Here is a 17,070-nt window from a genome sequence, read left to right on the forward strand (position 1 = left end):
CTTGGACCCCTCTGGATCCAACTGATGACAGTGGCTGAGTCACTCTCCAGTATGATGGACCTAGCCTGTAAGACACACCGAGCATGGCGAATACCCGCCCAGGCTGCTCTCAGCTCCGCACACGGAACCGAAGTGTCAAATAACTGACTGCCACCGGCAGCCACAACCCTGGCAGACGGGTCCCGAATAACAAAACCCGCGCCACCCCGTGTGCCACTATCCAGAACAGACCCATCAAAGTTGACCTTGAGGAAACTCGGGGGTGGGGGCTCCCAGGTGAAAACCACCGTACGGAAAACTGCCGAAGCAGAATGGGAACCCCAGATGTCCCGAGCTATCAAGGTCCCTTCAATAGGGATGGTGTAACACAGCTCTGCCGCCTGAACGCGTGCCTTTTCGACCACAAATCGCTGCGACATACGTCGTTCGCCGAAAGTGCGAGCATTCCTAGCCAGCCAGATCTGGTAGGCAGTGCAGCTCGCTCGAACAATCTCCTGACGAAGCACCGGGGACTCCGAGCCCTGACGCATGGCCTGTAAGAACAGGTCCCTACAGTGCCATACCTCCTGTGGGACCCCTGCCAGACACCAAGTACTCCTAGCCCATGAGCACCGAAACAGGGCATGGTCCACCGTCTCGGCCACGCCACAATCCTCACACACCAATGGGATCCTCATACCTCGACCTCCAAGTACAGCTCTCGTAGGAAGACGGTCCCAGACCACCTTCCAAAGGAACAACGCTACCCTCGGGTGAAGCTTCAATCGCCAGATTCAGACAAAATCTGGGCCAGGCTCATACTCCCGTCTAATGATGCGGGAGAGGTCGCCCATCCTGACCCTGGATCTGGACGAGGACCTCCACACACATACGTCAGGTCCACCACTCTGTGGGAAAGAGAGTGAGCGGACCCGCTCCGCCAAATGCTGCCCGAAGTGACGGGCCAACCGAATCTCATCCCAGCCAACCGCCCCGGGAGTCATGAGATCACAGACCAGTAGACCCTCCCTAGCCTCGACACTAACCATAGTCGGCCAAAGCCGCAGAGGAAGGCCATCGACCCATGGGTCCCCGGCCACGTCGATGCTACGCCCGTCACCTATCAGCCATCGGGGGTGACTTGACACCAATGGCAAGTACATCGCTATCTCACGCCATAGAAAGGAGCATCTCCGCCCTCCTCGGGCCCAGCCCTCAGGACCTGCCCCCCATAACGGATAGTCATGATCCGGCTCCAAAACCCCTGCGACTCCAGGATGAAACGGGAGGCATGCCGGGCAAGGAGCTGCTCTCGTCTCTCCAGGAGAGACACCACCCCAGGACCTTTTCTTTCTTCTCAACCCGTGTTTGGCCATCTCCATCAGCTCAATGATGGATCTGTAGCCCGAAACTACGGAGGAGCATTTGAGTACGTGCGTCGCTTGACGACTTCGAAGCTCGGTCCATACGACCATTCAAGATCTGGGCCGGGGATAGTCCGCCAACAGTTTATGGTAACCGCAGGCTGTAGATTCCCCAAACCGGGTTCGGATCCTCTTCAGTGCTTAATCGCACTGGAGAGCCCAATACATGGTTGGATGGTTGCCACGTAAAAAGGTCTTGAATCGGATGGTTCTTCTTACCCCAACTTGATGGAGCGGCCAAGAAATTGAACCAGTGGGTCTCTCCCGTTTCCGTTACCCCGTCCCGTTCTTCCTTCCGTTCCTCCCCGGGGCGCGCAAATCGTGGCTCGAAGAGAGGATCCGACGAATCCCGTGCGGGTTGGATATCAAGTACCACAGTCGGGTCGAAAGCTTGTTTTCCGACTTCTTCCGATTTGCCGCAAAGGGGAAGGGGCGAGGGAGACCGATGCATTCGTACGTGTACCGGTTAAACACCCTGGTCACCTTTGCCGCCGTCCTCCTCGCGGTGCTGTGCTGCGCCGCCTCCTTCCTCGACGCGTTCAACTCCCCCTCCGTCCGCGCCCATGCCGAGGTCACCATCTAATCCTTTCTCTATGCCCGTTTCAGTTTTTCTTTTCTTAGCTACAACCCTAGAGTTTGATTCCAACTCCAAGGTGAAATACTTTCTTACGTTTTTTTTGTACGAGTGGAAAGAGGAGTGCTATATATTTGCTGCCTCTCGTGTTTTTCTATGGCAAGGATTTTTTAGTCTATGATGGGTTGTGAAATTTCTGGTTTGGTTGTTCATGTAGATTCCCTTCATACGTGTTGGAATATCATAATATCTTGTTATTTTATATATTTTTTTTAAAAATGAAACACATGCTTTTTCTCTCTGCAACTAGGCGTTTTTTATTAGATAGCAAAAATTTTCAAAATCCAAGAAGTCATGGGATTGGAACTCTAATATATCATGCTCTTTTCCCTGTCATTTCCGCCCCTTTTTTTGGGTATCTTTGAACTTTCTTAAGTTAACAAGAACACAAAGCGTGAAGTGGAAACTAAAATCATTCAAAAATAGCCACTAATAGTTTTAAAGACTTGTATTTTTTTTTTGTCGCACTAGTGCGATGTAGGTTTGCTCTACTTTGAAGCAGAAAGGAGAGTTACCCCATAAATCTTAACAGAATACTCTTAGACTTCAGGATTAAGGGCATCAATTCAATACAGATAGGAGGGAACTATTGAAGAAGTCCCACTGAACTCATGGTGCTATCATAGATCCTCATAAATGGGTGTGTTGCATCCATTCCCATAGAAAATTACCTATTTCACCGGCCTATTTTAGCTTACATGAATTATTGCAAGGATGATTAATTTGGTTCCTTGGAAGTTGTTTAGATTATGGGTGTAATTTTGGATGCCTAACAACACCATATGTTGTTTCTTGCTCATGGGTGCAAGCCATGGTCCTTTGGTTTAATTGAGGGGTGGTTGCAGAGGAAATAAATAGCATGGAGGATGGGGGACGCCACTGATTCTGCAGTCTCAAGATTTTTGGTATACTGCACGTCGTCACCTTGTTTGAATGGATTGTCATATCCCGTGAGTGGAGAAGAGAGGGCATGACTGAGAGGAGATAAATGAGAGTGAAAGAGTGGATCTATCATGGCCTGAATGGATTTGTGCAGTCCGCATATTTAAGTGCACCAATCATTGCCCAATCACAGTAATCCCTGATATCGTCGATCCTTAATCGCATTTAGCAAGTGTATTCTTGAATCTGCCAAACCTTTGGTAATTCTTTTATGGTTCTTGTATGCAGTGTTTTGTCATTTTTCTCTTTGAACAATTACTTCTCTGGAGGACAAGTGCTCTTCAGTTTAGATTACAAAGATCCTAAATCCTACCATTCATGAGTATATAATCATCTCTTGTTTCTCTTTCAGGTCATCAAGGTTAATCGATTTCGAAAACAGTTGAGTGGAAATGATGAGGTTAGGCTGTTTTTTCATTTGATGTGCTATTGCTATCTCTTTCATTGAATAAACCAGAAAACATATCTTTCATCTGAAATTACATTCTCTTTAACTGAATAACAAGCTAATTGCATATTTTATCTGCATTTTTTGTCATTGGAAGGGTACAGAAGATCGTAGCATCTATTACCTATTTATCTAGTATATTCTGTTCTCTGTCTTTATTTGTCTAATATGCTCTCACAAGAATATGCTTGCTCATCTGGAACCTTTTGATGATCATATTGCTCATACATGCATGCATGCGTACATACATACATAGGTCCAAGTTGATATTGTTGACGATACTTAGTACTTCAGAACACGGTTTCCTGTATTTTCTGAAAGTAATTTGCGATAAATATGCATTAAATAATTTTTTTTTCATGGTTGTGTGTAGTCTGATGATCCATTTGCCTACTTTGACTGCAAGATTCTCATCTTTCTTCTGTCATAGACACTCCTTTCATTTCCCTTGTATTGGTCTATTTAACTTAACATTTAAAATTTACTCTTGGCAAAGTGAAAATTTCACACTTCTTTTGCTTAATATATCCTTGGCCTGTAATACTTTCAGCCAACTCCTCTGATGTTCTGCATGCACTCTTGTTTTCTCTTAAATAATGTTGAACTTCATTTTCTCCAAGAAAACTTTAGGCATACATCATGATGCGTATTCTTTTGTACCTCTGCTGTCCTAATTCTTCTTTGCTTGAAAATAACACTGCAAAAGAAAGAAGTAAAAGTGAAGAAGTAATAGACAATAAATAATAAATGAATGCATAAACGAATAAGTAAATAAATGATTTCAAGTTTTCAACCATGATATTGATAGAGAGGCTGGGGAAAAGAATCCTATCAAACTTGTCTTGCCCATTGTTTTAAAATATGTTGCACGAGGCTGCATATTTATACTCAGTCTCCTAACCACACTGGATTCGATATATGTAGCTGATATATGTTATTGAGCTGCATAAGGGTCAAAAAGATGGTTCACTTATGGAAGCATATGTAGTACGATTAAGTGTTATGCGGTTGCATATGTAGCCTGCTAATTATTGCATGGTCAATGTATGTGGCCCTTTTATCATTGTGCAACACATAGTTGGCCATCTCTTATACTGGCCCATGCAAAACAGGGCATGTTGATGATTGGGTTAGATGTGGGTTTCAAATAGATCAAGTATGTCTATAATAATAGTGTCAATATGTTAATTATGCCACAAATATAACTTAACTAATAAGCACTAAATTCTAGATGTTAGTGTTACCTAGCATTGCTATTATTTATACACAATATTGATGCAAATGTTTTTAATTTAATATAGTTTTTATTTTTAAATATTTCAAATACTAGTCTCGTGCACTTGGATATGAAGCCTGTGTAATGCATATGCGCTATGCAGTCTCTTGACTGCTCATATATTGTAGCCACCTTGTGAAACATTGGATTTGCCAAGGAAATAGTGGTTTACCTCCAAAAATAACTCTTAAATGATGCAAGTATAGATGTGAACAAGCCAAGCTCAAGTTAGCCCCACCATGCCTAACCTCCACTTGTATTATAACTAAGTCAAGATTAAGCTTTGCTCATCTAATTTTTTGATGTGAACTTGGGTATTCACTGGCGGCTTCTTTTGGTGATTTTTGAAAGCTCAAAGTTTCATATTTGTTCGTTATATTTGACTAGAGGATACATATTCTTACATAAGATAAGTTTGTATCTAATAAGTAAATTTAGAAATTAGATTTTTATTTATAAATAACTAAAATATATAAATATTTGTTTGGTGTTTGAATTGTATTGCAAGGTTAAACATGAACATGCTAGTTGAGATTGACTGACTTGTTTGATGATAGTCGATGCAGGATCAAGGTTTTGTAAAGAAAAGAGGCACAAGGTGGGCAGCTAGGGGCTCAGTGCCTAGGTCCTAGATGGGCGCCTATGTGGCTGCCCGACCATAGAACTTATTACAACCAATGGTCATAGTAGCAGCCAAGTAGTGATAATGTCTGCTAGTGCTTCTAGTAGTCCTAGAAGCAACAGAGTGCAACAACCCCTCCATAACTAGTCTACTGGTAGGCTAGTGACCAAGAGAGAAAGAAAAAGAGTGAAAGAAGAAGAAGACAGAAAGAAGAACCAAAAAAAAAAAAATCACCCCAGTTGGCTTCCCCATCGCTGCTGCCTGTCATCAACCAATGGCCACCACCAACTAGACCACCATTAGCCCTAGGGCTTAGGGGAGGAGCTAAGGGACAACTTTCTCCATCTTCGTTTGCCACCTACATCTCCAAGAGTGGCTCCTCTGACCAGGTAAGCACTAGCCCTAATATTTAGTGAAGGAGATAATTGATGGGTGGGTGGAAGTAATTGACAGAGGGAAGGGGCAAAAGTTGAAAGAGGTGAGGGAAAGTAATTGGATCAATTTACAAATAGGGGCATATCACCCATTTTCCACCCAAACCCACTTCACCTGCTCCCAATCGCTCGCCTAAAGCTCACAGTTTAGCGTGAACGTGTGCCCAAGGGCCTGCCTATCACCAACCGCTTTCTTGGGCGGACTGGGCTCAGTTGGAGCATGAGGAGTCCAACCTGCTTGAAGCGGGTGCCTAGATGGCTGCCTAGCTTGCTTTCTAAAACATTGCATGGGTAAACAATTTTTTTATGCTTTGGCCTTCTTACCACTGGCTCCTTAACTTGCTTTTGTTTCTTGTACCTATTTCAGTAACCACTATAAGAATAAAACCTAAATCCTTCACCATGATGCATATCGTTTAAGTCCTTTTTTTTGGCCATCTCTTTTAAAAACCACTCCGAGAATAGAACCTAAATTCTTCAGAATGATGTATATTTGTTCTTGTCCTTCTGCAAACTCTCTTGAGGCTAACTTTGGAAATGTGAGTTCAATAGTATTCATATTTAGTTTTGAACTAATTGAAAAATGCTGATTGAGATTGAAGGATCATTTAAATCAATACAAAATGATCAACAATCTAGCCAATGTTCACCAAATAATTGACGGGTTGTCACCTTGGAGAAATTTTGGCTTGCTATATCTTCCTTAAAATCTACTCTTTTTTCACCAAATATCTTACAAAGACTTGCCACAATCCAGGAGCCATCTATTGGTACTATCCCACCTAGTTGTTTGTTTTAGTTTAGCGGGAGGGACATCCTTAGGCATATTGTCACAAAATGAAACATGCTCAAACATGGATATATGTCTAGCTTACCTTTCTAGTCCATATTTTTGGAGCTTTCAGTCTGCGTCTTCCAAAAATTTTAGCCAGAAAGTTCCTGACAATTTAACTGCCATCAACATTAAAATACATGCATAGATCACATTATTAGGATGTCTAAATGCAAAGATAACGTACAAGATCAAGAAGATATAAAATTTTAATTGTCAACAAAGTAGTCTCTTTGTTCATCAAGGAATGGACTTCAAATCATGAATTTCTTTTCCAAAGAAAAAAAGGAAAACATCTTTACTTTGTGATGGAAAAAATAGAAAACAATTAATTGCGTTATGCCTCCTTGTGTTTAGACTGTATCTAGCGAGTTTGGATGTCATCTCTTGGGCTTTGGGGGGATTATCCAGATGCATCCCATCTCATGTTTTCTACAATAAGTGCCCACCTACCTATATATTTCATCACGGAAACATCTAATACGTTGGGAACATGTCCTTTGGGAACATATTGCCGTTTTGCTGATTTCCTAATGCTTACATGTATCATGAGAACAAGTGAATTACCTACCATTTCCAAGGTGGTCTATAACAAGTTTCTCCCTGATCTTTAGGTGAAGCGCTGCACCCATGGGCATTAGATGATGGTGAAGCTTGATGGATATGTTTTTCATAATGGGCCAAGGAACAGCATTATACATTAACAAGATATCAAATACCTAACAAAAGTAAAGAATGTTATAATCAAAAAATAAAAAGTGATATTGTCACTATCTTATTCTAACAAGTAGAGGGAGGGCCTTGGCATAACGGTAAGGCTGCTCTACTATGACCTAAGTGTCACGGGTCTAAAACATAGGAAAAAGCCTCTCCATACATGGAGGTAAGGTTGGTATATCTGACCCTCTCCAGCCCCTGCAACGGTGGGAGCCTCGTGCATGGGATGCACTTTTTTATCTTATTCTAACCAGTACAATGTTTTCATAGTGTGCATTCTATTTTTCTATATGATTTAAATGTCTATGCGTGTTGGTTGCATATGGTTAGTGTCTAGTTGTGCCCCTTCTGAATTGTATGCGGTCATGTAGTAGTTTATCTACTAAAATTAAAGGCCATGATTGGCCCAATATGTGAATCCATGACTTCTTTGCATGATTGGCCTTATTGTATTCTGTCATGGAAATGCTGAGATTATTTAATAAATCAGGCTTGACCTTGAACATACATTTTGGAAGTTTCTTTCTCTCTCTCTCTCTCTCTCTCTCTCTCTCTCTCTCTCTCTCTCTCTCTCTCTCTCTGTGCGCGCGCGCGTAATTCTAATATTGTGTTGCCTTATCTTGTGCCTTATCTTCGCTATTATTCATTCAGATACTATAGATATGAATATGAGATGCACAGGAAGCAGTATACTGATAAGGTTACTATCTGGCAGGTCAGCTTGACCTTGAACATTTCTATGGACTTGAGATCATTGTTTACATGGAATACAAAGCAGGTATCTTGCAAGTTGTTCTTACAGTTTCACTGTTTCTGTATAATATAGATTCAAGACTCATCATCTAATACTGAATTTAATATTTATAGATATTGGTATAGATACGTTTTATAATGTTCTTCTGCTGGTCCACACCATTGTTGTGTATAAACAGATATGACTTAAAAGTTCTGGCTGCTTGGCTACTGCATGTGTTATTTTCCATGGCCATAAGCATTGTGTGTCCCTTCATTCCTGTAATAGTAGGATGACTTTGCTCTCTTATCTTTATGCCTTTACTTGATGGTAGTACTTAGTCCATTGTTAGCTCTGAAATCAATTTTGCTATGCTGAAATTTGCTTTTGTTAAAAGCTATAAATTGCTATATATGTGCCATCATCATTGCTTAATCTTCTTCTTGAGGCTCCAAGGTTTGAATCTCCTTCAATTTGAGAACAGTGTTTGGATTTTTATGCATTTTTCCTTTAAAGATCTGCCTCACTTTAAAAAGCTACATGTAGATAACTTCAACGTCACAATTAGCTAATGGGTTATCATTTTTTTTGGAGGGCTGTAGCTTGAAGAGTAAGTATTAGAAAGACATAATGATGCAGTTTTCTACTGACTATAGCCACAATATACAACTACAATTGTCAATCTGGTCATACCCATATCTCAATGTTTGGGTCTGGTGGCGTACATACAATACAGTTGTTTCATGCTGTTCGTGTTTGTCAAATGGAAGTTGTAGTAGACATTAGAATTATGAGGTAGTATGGCTGTTCATGATAAAGGGTACAAGCAATAGTTTGTGTATAAAGAAAGCAATCAAGTATTTGATTGTTATATTGAAGCAGTACCAGCTGATCATTCTGTGCTTTGCTCTCAAAAATCTTAGTTATTTGCCATTTGTATGACATTCCAATAAGCAAACAGGAGAATGATGGGAGTAGCATATGCGATAGACTTGAAGATAGAGAGGCTTATGGTATGAGAAGAAAGGGTGTGTTGCAATACATATTCCATTGACAGGGAGAGTAATGCAGCTTTCTAGAGCAAAGGTGCATTCTATAGTGAGAGTGCCAATTAAGTTATGCAGCTTGAACAGTTGATTAGATGATATGTCGAGACTATTGATGTTAACAATATTCAATCCTATATAATCATGATTTAACCATGTTTAGTTTCTTAGCTGATTTTTGTTAGGCTTCATACAATGACACCGATCTTTTAGACTAATTTTACGTGGCGAACATATTATCGTGGCTGGAAAAACTGTAGGTATTGTGGTCATTTCAGCCATCTGTTAGTGTTTGCCCTGATAAGACATGAATAGGACACAAGAGCTGCATGACTGAAGACATCAGAGCACCAGACATCTGCTTTTCTTCTTTGCCATTTCCTCTTCATTCTTCTATTACATAACTGTTCTTACTTTCTTTCTGTTTTGTTCTTTCAGTCTTTTGAGTTTTGAGAATGATGTTCTTGCTTATTACTTCATGGTTGTCCATGCTGTGATCAAAGCCTTCTTGAACATTTAACCTCATTCTAGTTTAAGCTATACCAAGTTGTTAACCATATGGTTCTTATAGAGTTCTGCAGTAGGCTGGTTCTACAGTAGTTTGATCACCTATTGATTTTGATTTATATGCAGGTTTTTGTCTTTCTGGCTGCTGAGTATGAAACTTCAAAAAATTCCCTGAATCAGGTAGACTGTTAATTACTGCTCTTGCAGCAATTGCTGTCCACATTAATATTGTTGTCGAGTTCACTTTATGGTTTGCTTGTCAATCTTTAATATGCCAGAAAATTTATAATGTCAATGTACTTAGAGGAGCGTATGGCCATACCAGATATTGATAATTATACATGAGGACCATAGTTTGAAAATATTTCTCTTTTATAAGGAGTTTTTTGGACTCTGTACGTACATATTAGTTTGCTTCTGTCCCCAATTGGACTGCTACCTCCCCTCCATTTGCAAAAAGCATGGCACAAGGGCTTTTAGAGTTGTGATTGGAATTCTAGAATTGTTCCTGGCTTGATTACTAGAATCCATGGAGCAGTAATTGTATTGTCAACTTGGCATGTTTTATTGAACCAGCCAGTGTTTTCTGTTTGTTCTTTACTGATTAATAACAGGCATTTGGTCATGATCAACCTTGCCAAAAATCCAAAACTTGCATGGCTCCTCTCTCTTCCGAGTCCAGTACTAGAATAGTAATATTCAGTGTTCTAAGGTATGTTTGGTAAATAGTACCAAAATATTACCATTTTCCTTGAATTTCAGCTACCAAAGCAGGGATCTGAATTGGTGTTTGTTTCTAATTTTTGTTCAATATCCTTGCTCTTTGTGAAACCTAAATAATGGACCAGTCGATATTCTTTGTGAGAGGTCATTGCTGACATATGTGCTAGTAGTTTAATCAATGTGACCCCTCAGGGTCCTTCTCATAGTTCAGCAAGTTGAACATGGTTTAAGCTGGAAAAATCTAATAATTTCCAAAGTTGGGAATGATACCTGCTTTTAAATAGTATTATGATGTGGAGATTGCAGATTTGTGGATTCAGTTGTCTAGGCCAATACTTTGCTTACATAATTAAAGCATTCTATCTACCATCATTTTATGCTGTTGTCTGCACCATGATTTTCACTAAGGTGGTTTGCTGAAGGGCATTTCATATTGATTTCTCCTTTGTCCTTTGTTTAGATTTCGCTATGGGATTATATAATCCGTGATAAGGATCATGCAAAGTTCCAAGCACAGGTTGCCAGCAAATATCCCTTGATCGATCAGGCAAGTTTTTTCAGAATCGATACCTCCTTCAGTACTCATAGTGCGAAATATAATCAAGAATGTACATTACAATCTTAATACACAGTATGTTACCCGACTGTTTTGACATGACAATTGAGATTTTTTTTAAGAAAGGGAGCTCTCTCTTGATCTAAAAGAAAGATGTCAAAAAGATTTCTTAGACTAATTCATAATACTTAAATCCATGAGATTGGCTATCAAGAAACTAATGGTTTACATTTATTTCGTCCAGGGAAGCAACCTTCGTGGTAAGAAAGTTGAATTTGTTCTCCACTGGCATGTTATGCCCAGTACAGGTAGAATGATTGTAGATAAGATGGCCTTGTCCAAATTCTATCTACCTGAGGCTTATACATAGTTTACAGCATGTCCCATTCCTCACTGATTGTCTGTGATAATTCATGGGTACTATAGTCCGATCTTAGGTGAACTTCTGATTAAGTGTATTCTTTCTGGATGCCTATTGTTCTCTTTCTCAAAATCAATTTTGTTAAGTGTATTCTTTCTGGATGCCTATTGTTTTCTTTCTCAAAATCAATTATGTTGCATCCCTTGAGTAGAGACATTAATAATTATCAGTGGGCTCTCGTACTACATCAAAGTTAGCGTATGCTCATGCCATAGCCATTTCACTTGATGCTCGTAACTCCCAGAGGCTTTATCGAGTGTGTAGTGTCAGTAGATTGCATGTGGTGCTCAGCAATCTAAATAAACTGATACACTATTACAAGTTTGTTTAATATACTGCAAGTACGTATTTATTTGTGATGGTACTAGAGTTAAAGCAGCTCTCCAGCTGAAAGAGGCGATGGCTTTCTCCCGCTGATTGTCTCACAGGGCCAATCACCTCTTTAGAGAGAAAAAAAAAGCAGGAAAAAAAAGCTTGATGCCTTCTAATTATGATGGTGCTTGATAAACCCAATCTAACTTGCACGTCGTGAATCAGATCTCTCTCTTTTTTTTAGCATGGGTTGAGTCCTGTGGACTGCATTATAAAATTTACTATCTTAATATTAAGATGATCTGAAAACTTTCATATTTATTTTAATTTTCCCTAAGTTATTCGAGATGACTTGAGTCAAGCTAAAATAGCCAATAACATATATCTATTTATTAACCAATTGGCTTTTTAAATTTGACTCATTTATCTTATAGCCAGTAATCGTAGCATCTGGAGGTGCCTACAAGGCTAACCATATCTTTCATGGTCTATCTTAGTTTTGCATAATCCTACTATTGATTGAAAACTCCCAGGCAAATCTATAAAAGTTTTTCTTTTCTTTTTGAGAAAGTACAGATTTATTATGGACTGACATTAGATTGGGAGTTGTGGAGTTACTAGTATATGGCTATCTTTATCACGCAAATGTTTTATTGGCGAGATGTTGTCTGTTACAATAGCCTATTCTGTAAATGTTTATTGATTATTTATTTTTGCTTTTTAAGCAATTTCTATATTTATCATATTTTCTTTTTAAATTTTTGATTGTTCAACCTCTAAATTTATCTGAGTTACGAAATGAACTAAAATTCATCTCCCGTGACTACTGCCGAAGCCACCCACCCAAGTACCTAGATGGGTCCCAGGAATTGCGTTGAAATATTCCAGAATAAAACATTTAAATAATCCAACCCCTAATCTTTTACTTGGTATGTCTAACCAGAGTTCTAATATCTGCTACAAAACCAATTCCCCCAACACCAATTACCGGTGCTCTAATTCTCCCTCCCCATCACATTAAATCCACCATATTATTCAGGAAAACACGAAAACAAATTAGCTTATACTCCACTTCTAGTTTCCGAGTTCCAACATATGTGGAAGCCAGTAGATTAGGAACATGGGCCAACGGTCGCGTGGAAATTTCGAGTCAGACCTCGTTTTGGTGTTGGTCGCAATCTCATACGGAATCATATAGACTGGTGGTTAAGCAGCAGCATCAGCCACCAAGGGACTAATAAACGCACCTGGAAGGCAAGGTTTTCAAAGATGGCCGATGTCTCCGGCCATCCCCAAGACCTGGCTTCCTAGGTTCACCCAAGCAGTAGTTGACTGAATTAAAGTGTGATCCCATTGTTGTGTCACAACATTAGAATTTCCGGAGCATGTCATTGTCACTAGTTAACTTTCATGTAATTTGAAAACAAGCATTTGGAAATTTTCTTTGGGAAGTTGGTGTAGAGATTACACTGACTTAAACCTACCAGTCTTCTTGGTCTTTGTAAACTATACACCAATTACTATAGAGATAACACCGACCCAAACTTACCAGTCTTCTCTCCCACTTTCTATCTTTCCTCAATTTCTAGAGTCTTTGGTCCAAAGCTCACCGTGGAATTACCTATTTTAACATGGGATTTAGCAGAGAGCTCAAACTTTGGCTTCACAAAGGAAGTCAATCAAGGTTCCTAGAATGATGGGATCACAGGTTAAAAAAAAAAATTATGTTCTCAAACCTTTCTAGTCCGAACTCCGGGAGATCATCAATAATGGATATTAATATTAAGCGAACAACTTCATCTGCAAATCAAACCAAACTCATAATGATAATGCTACTGGAGAAGTATCTTAAAATTGACATGCATTGCTGTTCTTAGGTGCAAGATGGCCATGATAGGCGGCTTTCGATAACCTCACAGAAATTTCTTCTCTTGGAAACTCTTAATGCAGTCATCAAACATCTGGGGAAGAGTTTTGAATCGCGGAAACCCCAGTTCTCTTATCTTGGTGGTGTCCATGCTGTGTGGGTTGCTATTTCCTTTCTGATCGCCACATCTAGTATACACCAACATCAAATTAGGAAGAGAATCTCATAATTATAGAACAAGAAAGGACTCAAAATGAAGAAAACCAAAGGGGAGTCTCACTTATTTGGGATTGGATAGTATGGATATTTGGCCCTGAGCATCTCAACTATCTCAGACCAGTGAGCGACGCTGCTCGAACAAACAAGCCTTCCTGAGGCTCTGCTATCCTCCATTGCCAGAATGTGGCCGAGGACCACATCATCAATGTGAACAAATCCTACTGCCATGTTTGGATAATCAGGGCAATCTCCTGGATGTCGATGACCAAATTGGATTATAAATAAGATAAACAAGTGTATCATATGTTTATGATATCACGAAACCAGTAAGAACGTGATATCTGAACATATATATACATGCTTTGAGCTAGGATTACATGTTCAACCTTTTAACAACGAGAGTATCATAAGGAGGGTGCTTGTGGGCTGTGGCGCAAGCAATGGTCCGACAACAAAAGATGGGTTCACGACCACAAGATCGAGTTGAAAATCCTTGGATAGTCTCCAGGCCTCTTTCTCAGCGAGCGTCTTCGCATAAGCATACCACAGCTGCCATTCAAATAAATACGTATCTAATAATCCAATTCGAATGATGAATTGATGCTGTTTAATCTAAGCGATAGCACAGTGCGGGCAACTAAAGTCCCAATTAAAGTCATCCTACTCGAGCAATAACACAGGATACTGAATGGTATTTCCATTCTATTCCACCATTCAAACTCCAATCTGTGCATGAAGTGTGGAGTAGAGGGCGAAGCATTTCACATCAGATACTAGTAGAGACTATTTAGACCAAAATACTAAAAGGAAGATGAAGCATTACGCTGTATCTCTTGCAGTAGTCTAAGTCACTCCAGATCGACTCATCGAGCGGGGAAGCCTGAGTAGCATCGTCTCGATACCTGATGGAAGAGCATGAAGAGGTGAGCACAACACGGCGCACGGAACTCGCTTTAGAGCAGGATTTGAGCACATTTGCTGTGCCTTTCACGGCTGGATTAATTAACTTTTCCTGCGAACAATTTTGACATGATGAATTATAACAAAGCAATCAAATTAAAGAAAGGTCTCATATAAAGGAATATTAGATATAGGGGATATATAGCAGCGTTATATCTACCGTTGAGTGCTGGATATAGTCAGTATAGCTTATGAGTTTTTCTCCTATAATTAACAATGCTCAGCCACAGAGCAGAGGAAGCGCTCAAAAAAGGATCAGAAAGACTTTCAAAAACCACTTAGGTGCCAATATTTCTAGCTGAGGACAAGGGATCTACCTTTTTAGATTTATAAGAAGAACTTAGATACGACCATTAATTTGGATCTACCTCGATGTTTGGGTCATTGGAAACAAAAACAGGGCACGCCGTGTGGAAGACTCCATCAACCCCGTTCACGGCCTCGTCAAAACTTCCCTCCACCAGTAGATCAGCCTTCACCAACCTGAGCCTCTCCTCGGCTCCATCCAAGCTCCGCAGAAACCCGACCCTGGACTCATCCCCTAATAAGACAACTCTTGAGAGCCTCAGTATGAGGAGGAGGGGAAAAAATTCCGAGTGGGAGGCATCTAAGAGCTCAAGTACCTGGATCTCTGACGGTGGCCCGAACGGTGTAGCCCCTGGCCAGCAGCTCTTTGACGAGGTAAGCGGCTATGAAGCCAGTCCCCCCGGTCACACAGTATTCCGGCATCCTCTCGCCGATCCTCGATGCTTTCTTCTCCAATTTCTCGCACGCTCTGCCTCTCTTTCTCTGCAGACCCCTCTGTTTGCTGATTGGAACCCGTGGTTGCCTTGGTCCGAGCCTTTATGTATATTATTATGCTTTTGTCGTTTGGCATGAGTTGGGTTCTGATGCAGGTGAGTCACGAGAGGGGTGGTGGTGTCGTAGTTTGGCTCGCGCGTCGTGCATGGATACTATATCATGGCTATCGCGTAATATCTATGCTGATAGCCGTGATTGTGGAATCCAATTGCCCAGTTCGGGACCTGAACTTAAGAAGGATATATCGAGGCTCTTGTCAATTGGTATGCATCACTGAGCCAGTTAAGTGTGGCTGATTTAGCTCAGCTTAGTATTTCTTTTTTCTTTTTATGTAACGTGAATGTGGAAAAAATTGATTACATTCAATTTAGCTCAGATTAGTGAGGTCTCCCCATTTACTGAATGGTTTTTAGGTTTCATAGTTAGTCCTATAAAATCAAGGTTGCAAAGCTTGTATACAACTAAGATGGCTTATTATTATCTAAGATTATTTATAAGGCGATTGTACTTGTTTATATTTCATTCGCATCCGCCTGCCTCTATCACTTGTCATTAGATTCTAGCAAGCAGCGCTTTAGATACCAGAAAGGAGATCCAAAGAGTCGCCCTTCTGTCTAACACTGAAGCGATATGTTCAGATCATGTTCCAGACAGTGACAGGGATAGGTGCCAAAATTTCTCGAAAGTTGCGCAAGAGGATATGGCTTTAAAAAGGGAAGATTCGGAGAGGAGCCGAGAAAACAGGTAAAAGGTCATGCCCCTTTAGAAAAACCTTATTGACTGACCTCATCAGCGACCAAATTAAGGCAATAAACGAGCACCCAATGGGGACTGAGGGGCGAGAACCAAAAGTCAAAAAGAAATATATGAGGTGCCTGTATATCGCCCTCCATCTACATAATACTATATTTGAGCTGACGTAGTGATCCATATAATATATGCTTTTATCTGTCAGAGCCATGCAATTAAATAAATATTGACTTTTTAAGGAAGGTTTCAATAAACATATTAACATATTAACAATAGTAATGATTATCTTTAAGCTAATTTTAACATATTAACAATATTACCTTTCTTTACTATAAATGTTTTAAGCTTAAAGTATATCCCATAAACATAATTCAAGCTTTCAATAAATCTCTTAAATGAGATGTTTGTGAACAACTCCAGCTTGGCTTGAGTATAAATCAAGTTGATCTTGTGCTAGGCCTAGCTTGCTTAAGCTTGACTTGTTTATTCTCTTAATTAAATGCAACGTCCGTGGCTTTGTATATGTTTTCAAGAATAAATTTTGTAGAAATGAAAGATATATATACTCATATTGAATGCTAAGAAGAAATCTTTCAGAGAGTGGTCAAGAGTAGCGGCTAGAAGCTAGGTTGTATCCTTGTATGTATATTTGGACCTGATCTTTTCATCAGCCATGGTTTAGAATTTTATGAAACATTAAATGTCTGTGTTTCTAGTGCTAAAGCATTTCCTTGTCATAGAAAATACACATCAAGGCTTTTGAAGCTTAATATCTGGGACATCTCTATGGGTGGCAGATGCCAAAATGAATGGAGATTCCAGTTAATTTCAACTAAGATGAAAAGCTAGAAAATTTGAAAAGAACAT

At 40.0% G+C, this 17,070-nt stretch overlaps 2 protein-coding genes across 2 annotated transcripts; one reads left to right on the forward strand and one right to left on the reverse strand.

Annotated features, from left to right (window-relative positions):
* Positions 1-1,635: 1,635 nt before the first annotated feature.
* On the forward strand, positions 1,636-11,495 carry LOC103712915 (signal peptidase complex subunit 3A-like). Its single transcript, XM_008799626.3, has 6 exons — positions 1,636-1,974; positions 3,332-3,379; positions 8,024-8,086; positions 9,721-9,774; positions 10,778-10,864; positions 11,118-11,495. Exons 1-6 carry the CDS (start codon positions 1,849-1,851, stop codon positions 11,241-11,243), a joined length of 504 nt encoding a protein of 167 aa, XP_008797848.2. The 5' UTR covers positions 1,636-1,848; the 3' UTR covers positions 11,244-11,495.
* Positions 11,496-13,366: 1,871 nt separating this feature from the next.
* Positions 13,367-15,491, reverse strand: LOC103712916 (tetraketide alpha-pyrone reductase 2). Its single transcript, XM_008799627.4, has 6 exons — positions 15,276-15,491; positions 15,021-15,193; positions 14,516-14,704; positions 14,079-14,241; positions 13,754-13,943; positions 13,367-13,661 (listed from the first exon to the last, which is right to left on the reverse strand). The coding sequence occupies exons 1-6, from the start codon at positions 15,379-15,381 to the stop codon at positions 13,520-13,522; spliced, it is 963 nt and encodes a 320-aa protein (XP_008797849.2). The 5' UTR covers positions 15,382-15,491; the 3' UTR covers positions 13,367-13,519.
* Between the last annotated feature and the right edge of the window lie 1,579 nt (positions 15,492-17,070).

The sequence above is a fragment of the Phoenix dactylifera genome, chromosome 8, assembly GCF_009389715.1.
Source record: "Phoenix dactylifera cultivar Barhee BC4 chromosome 8, palm_55x_up_171113_PBpolish2nd_filt_p, whole genome shotgun sequence".
Classification (NCBI taxonomy): Eukaryota; Viridiplantae; Streptophyta; class Magnoliopsida; order Arecales; family Arecaceae; genus Phoenix; species Phoenix dactylifera.

What these genes read in the sequence shown, in the direction of transcription:
- LOC103712915 (XM_008799626.3), top strand. Translation starts at nt 1,849, where the DNA reads ATGCATTCGTACGTGTACCGGTTAAACACCCTGGTCACCTTTGCCGCC. An exon ending in AGTTGAGTGGAAATGATGAG is followed by an intron (nt 3,380 to 8,023) that starts GTTAGGCTGTTT and finishes ACTATCTGGCAG; the next exon opens with GTCAGCTTGACCTTGAACAT. An exon ending in AATATCCCTTGATCGATCAG is followed by an intron (nt 10,865 to 11,117) that starts GCAAGTTTTTTC and finishes TATTTCGTCCAG; the next exon opens with GGAAGCAACCTTCGTGGTAA.
- LOC103712916 (XM_008799627.4), bottom strand. Translation starts at nt 15,381, where the DNA reads ATGCCGGAATACTGTGTGACCGGGGGGACTGGCTTCATAGCCGCTTAC. An exon ending in GGCCACCGTCAGAGATCCAG is followed by an intron (nt 15,194 to 15,275) that starts GTACTTGAGCTC and finishes TTGTCTTATTAG; the next exon opens with GGGATGAGTCCAGGGTCGGG. An exon ending in ACTACTGCAAGAGATACAGC is followed by an intron (nt 14,242 to 14,515) that starts GTAATGCTTCAT and finishes TTTGAATGGCAG; the next exon opens with CTGTGGTATGCTTATGCGAA.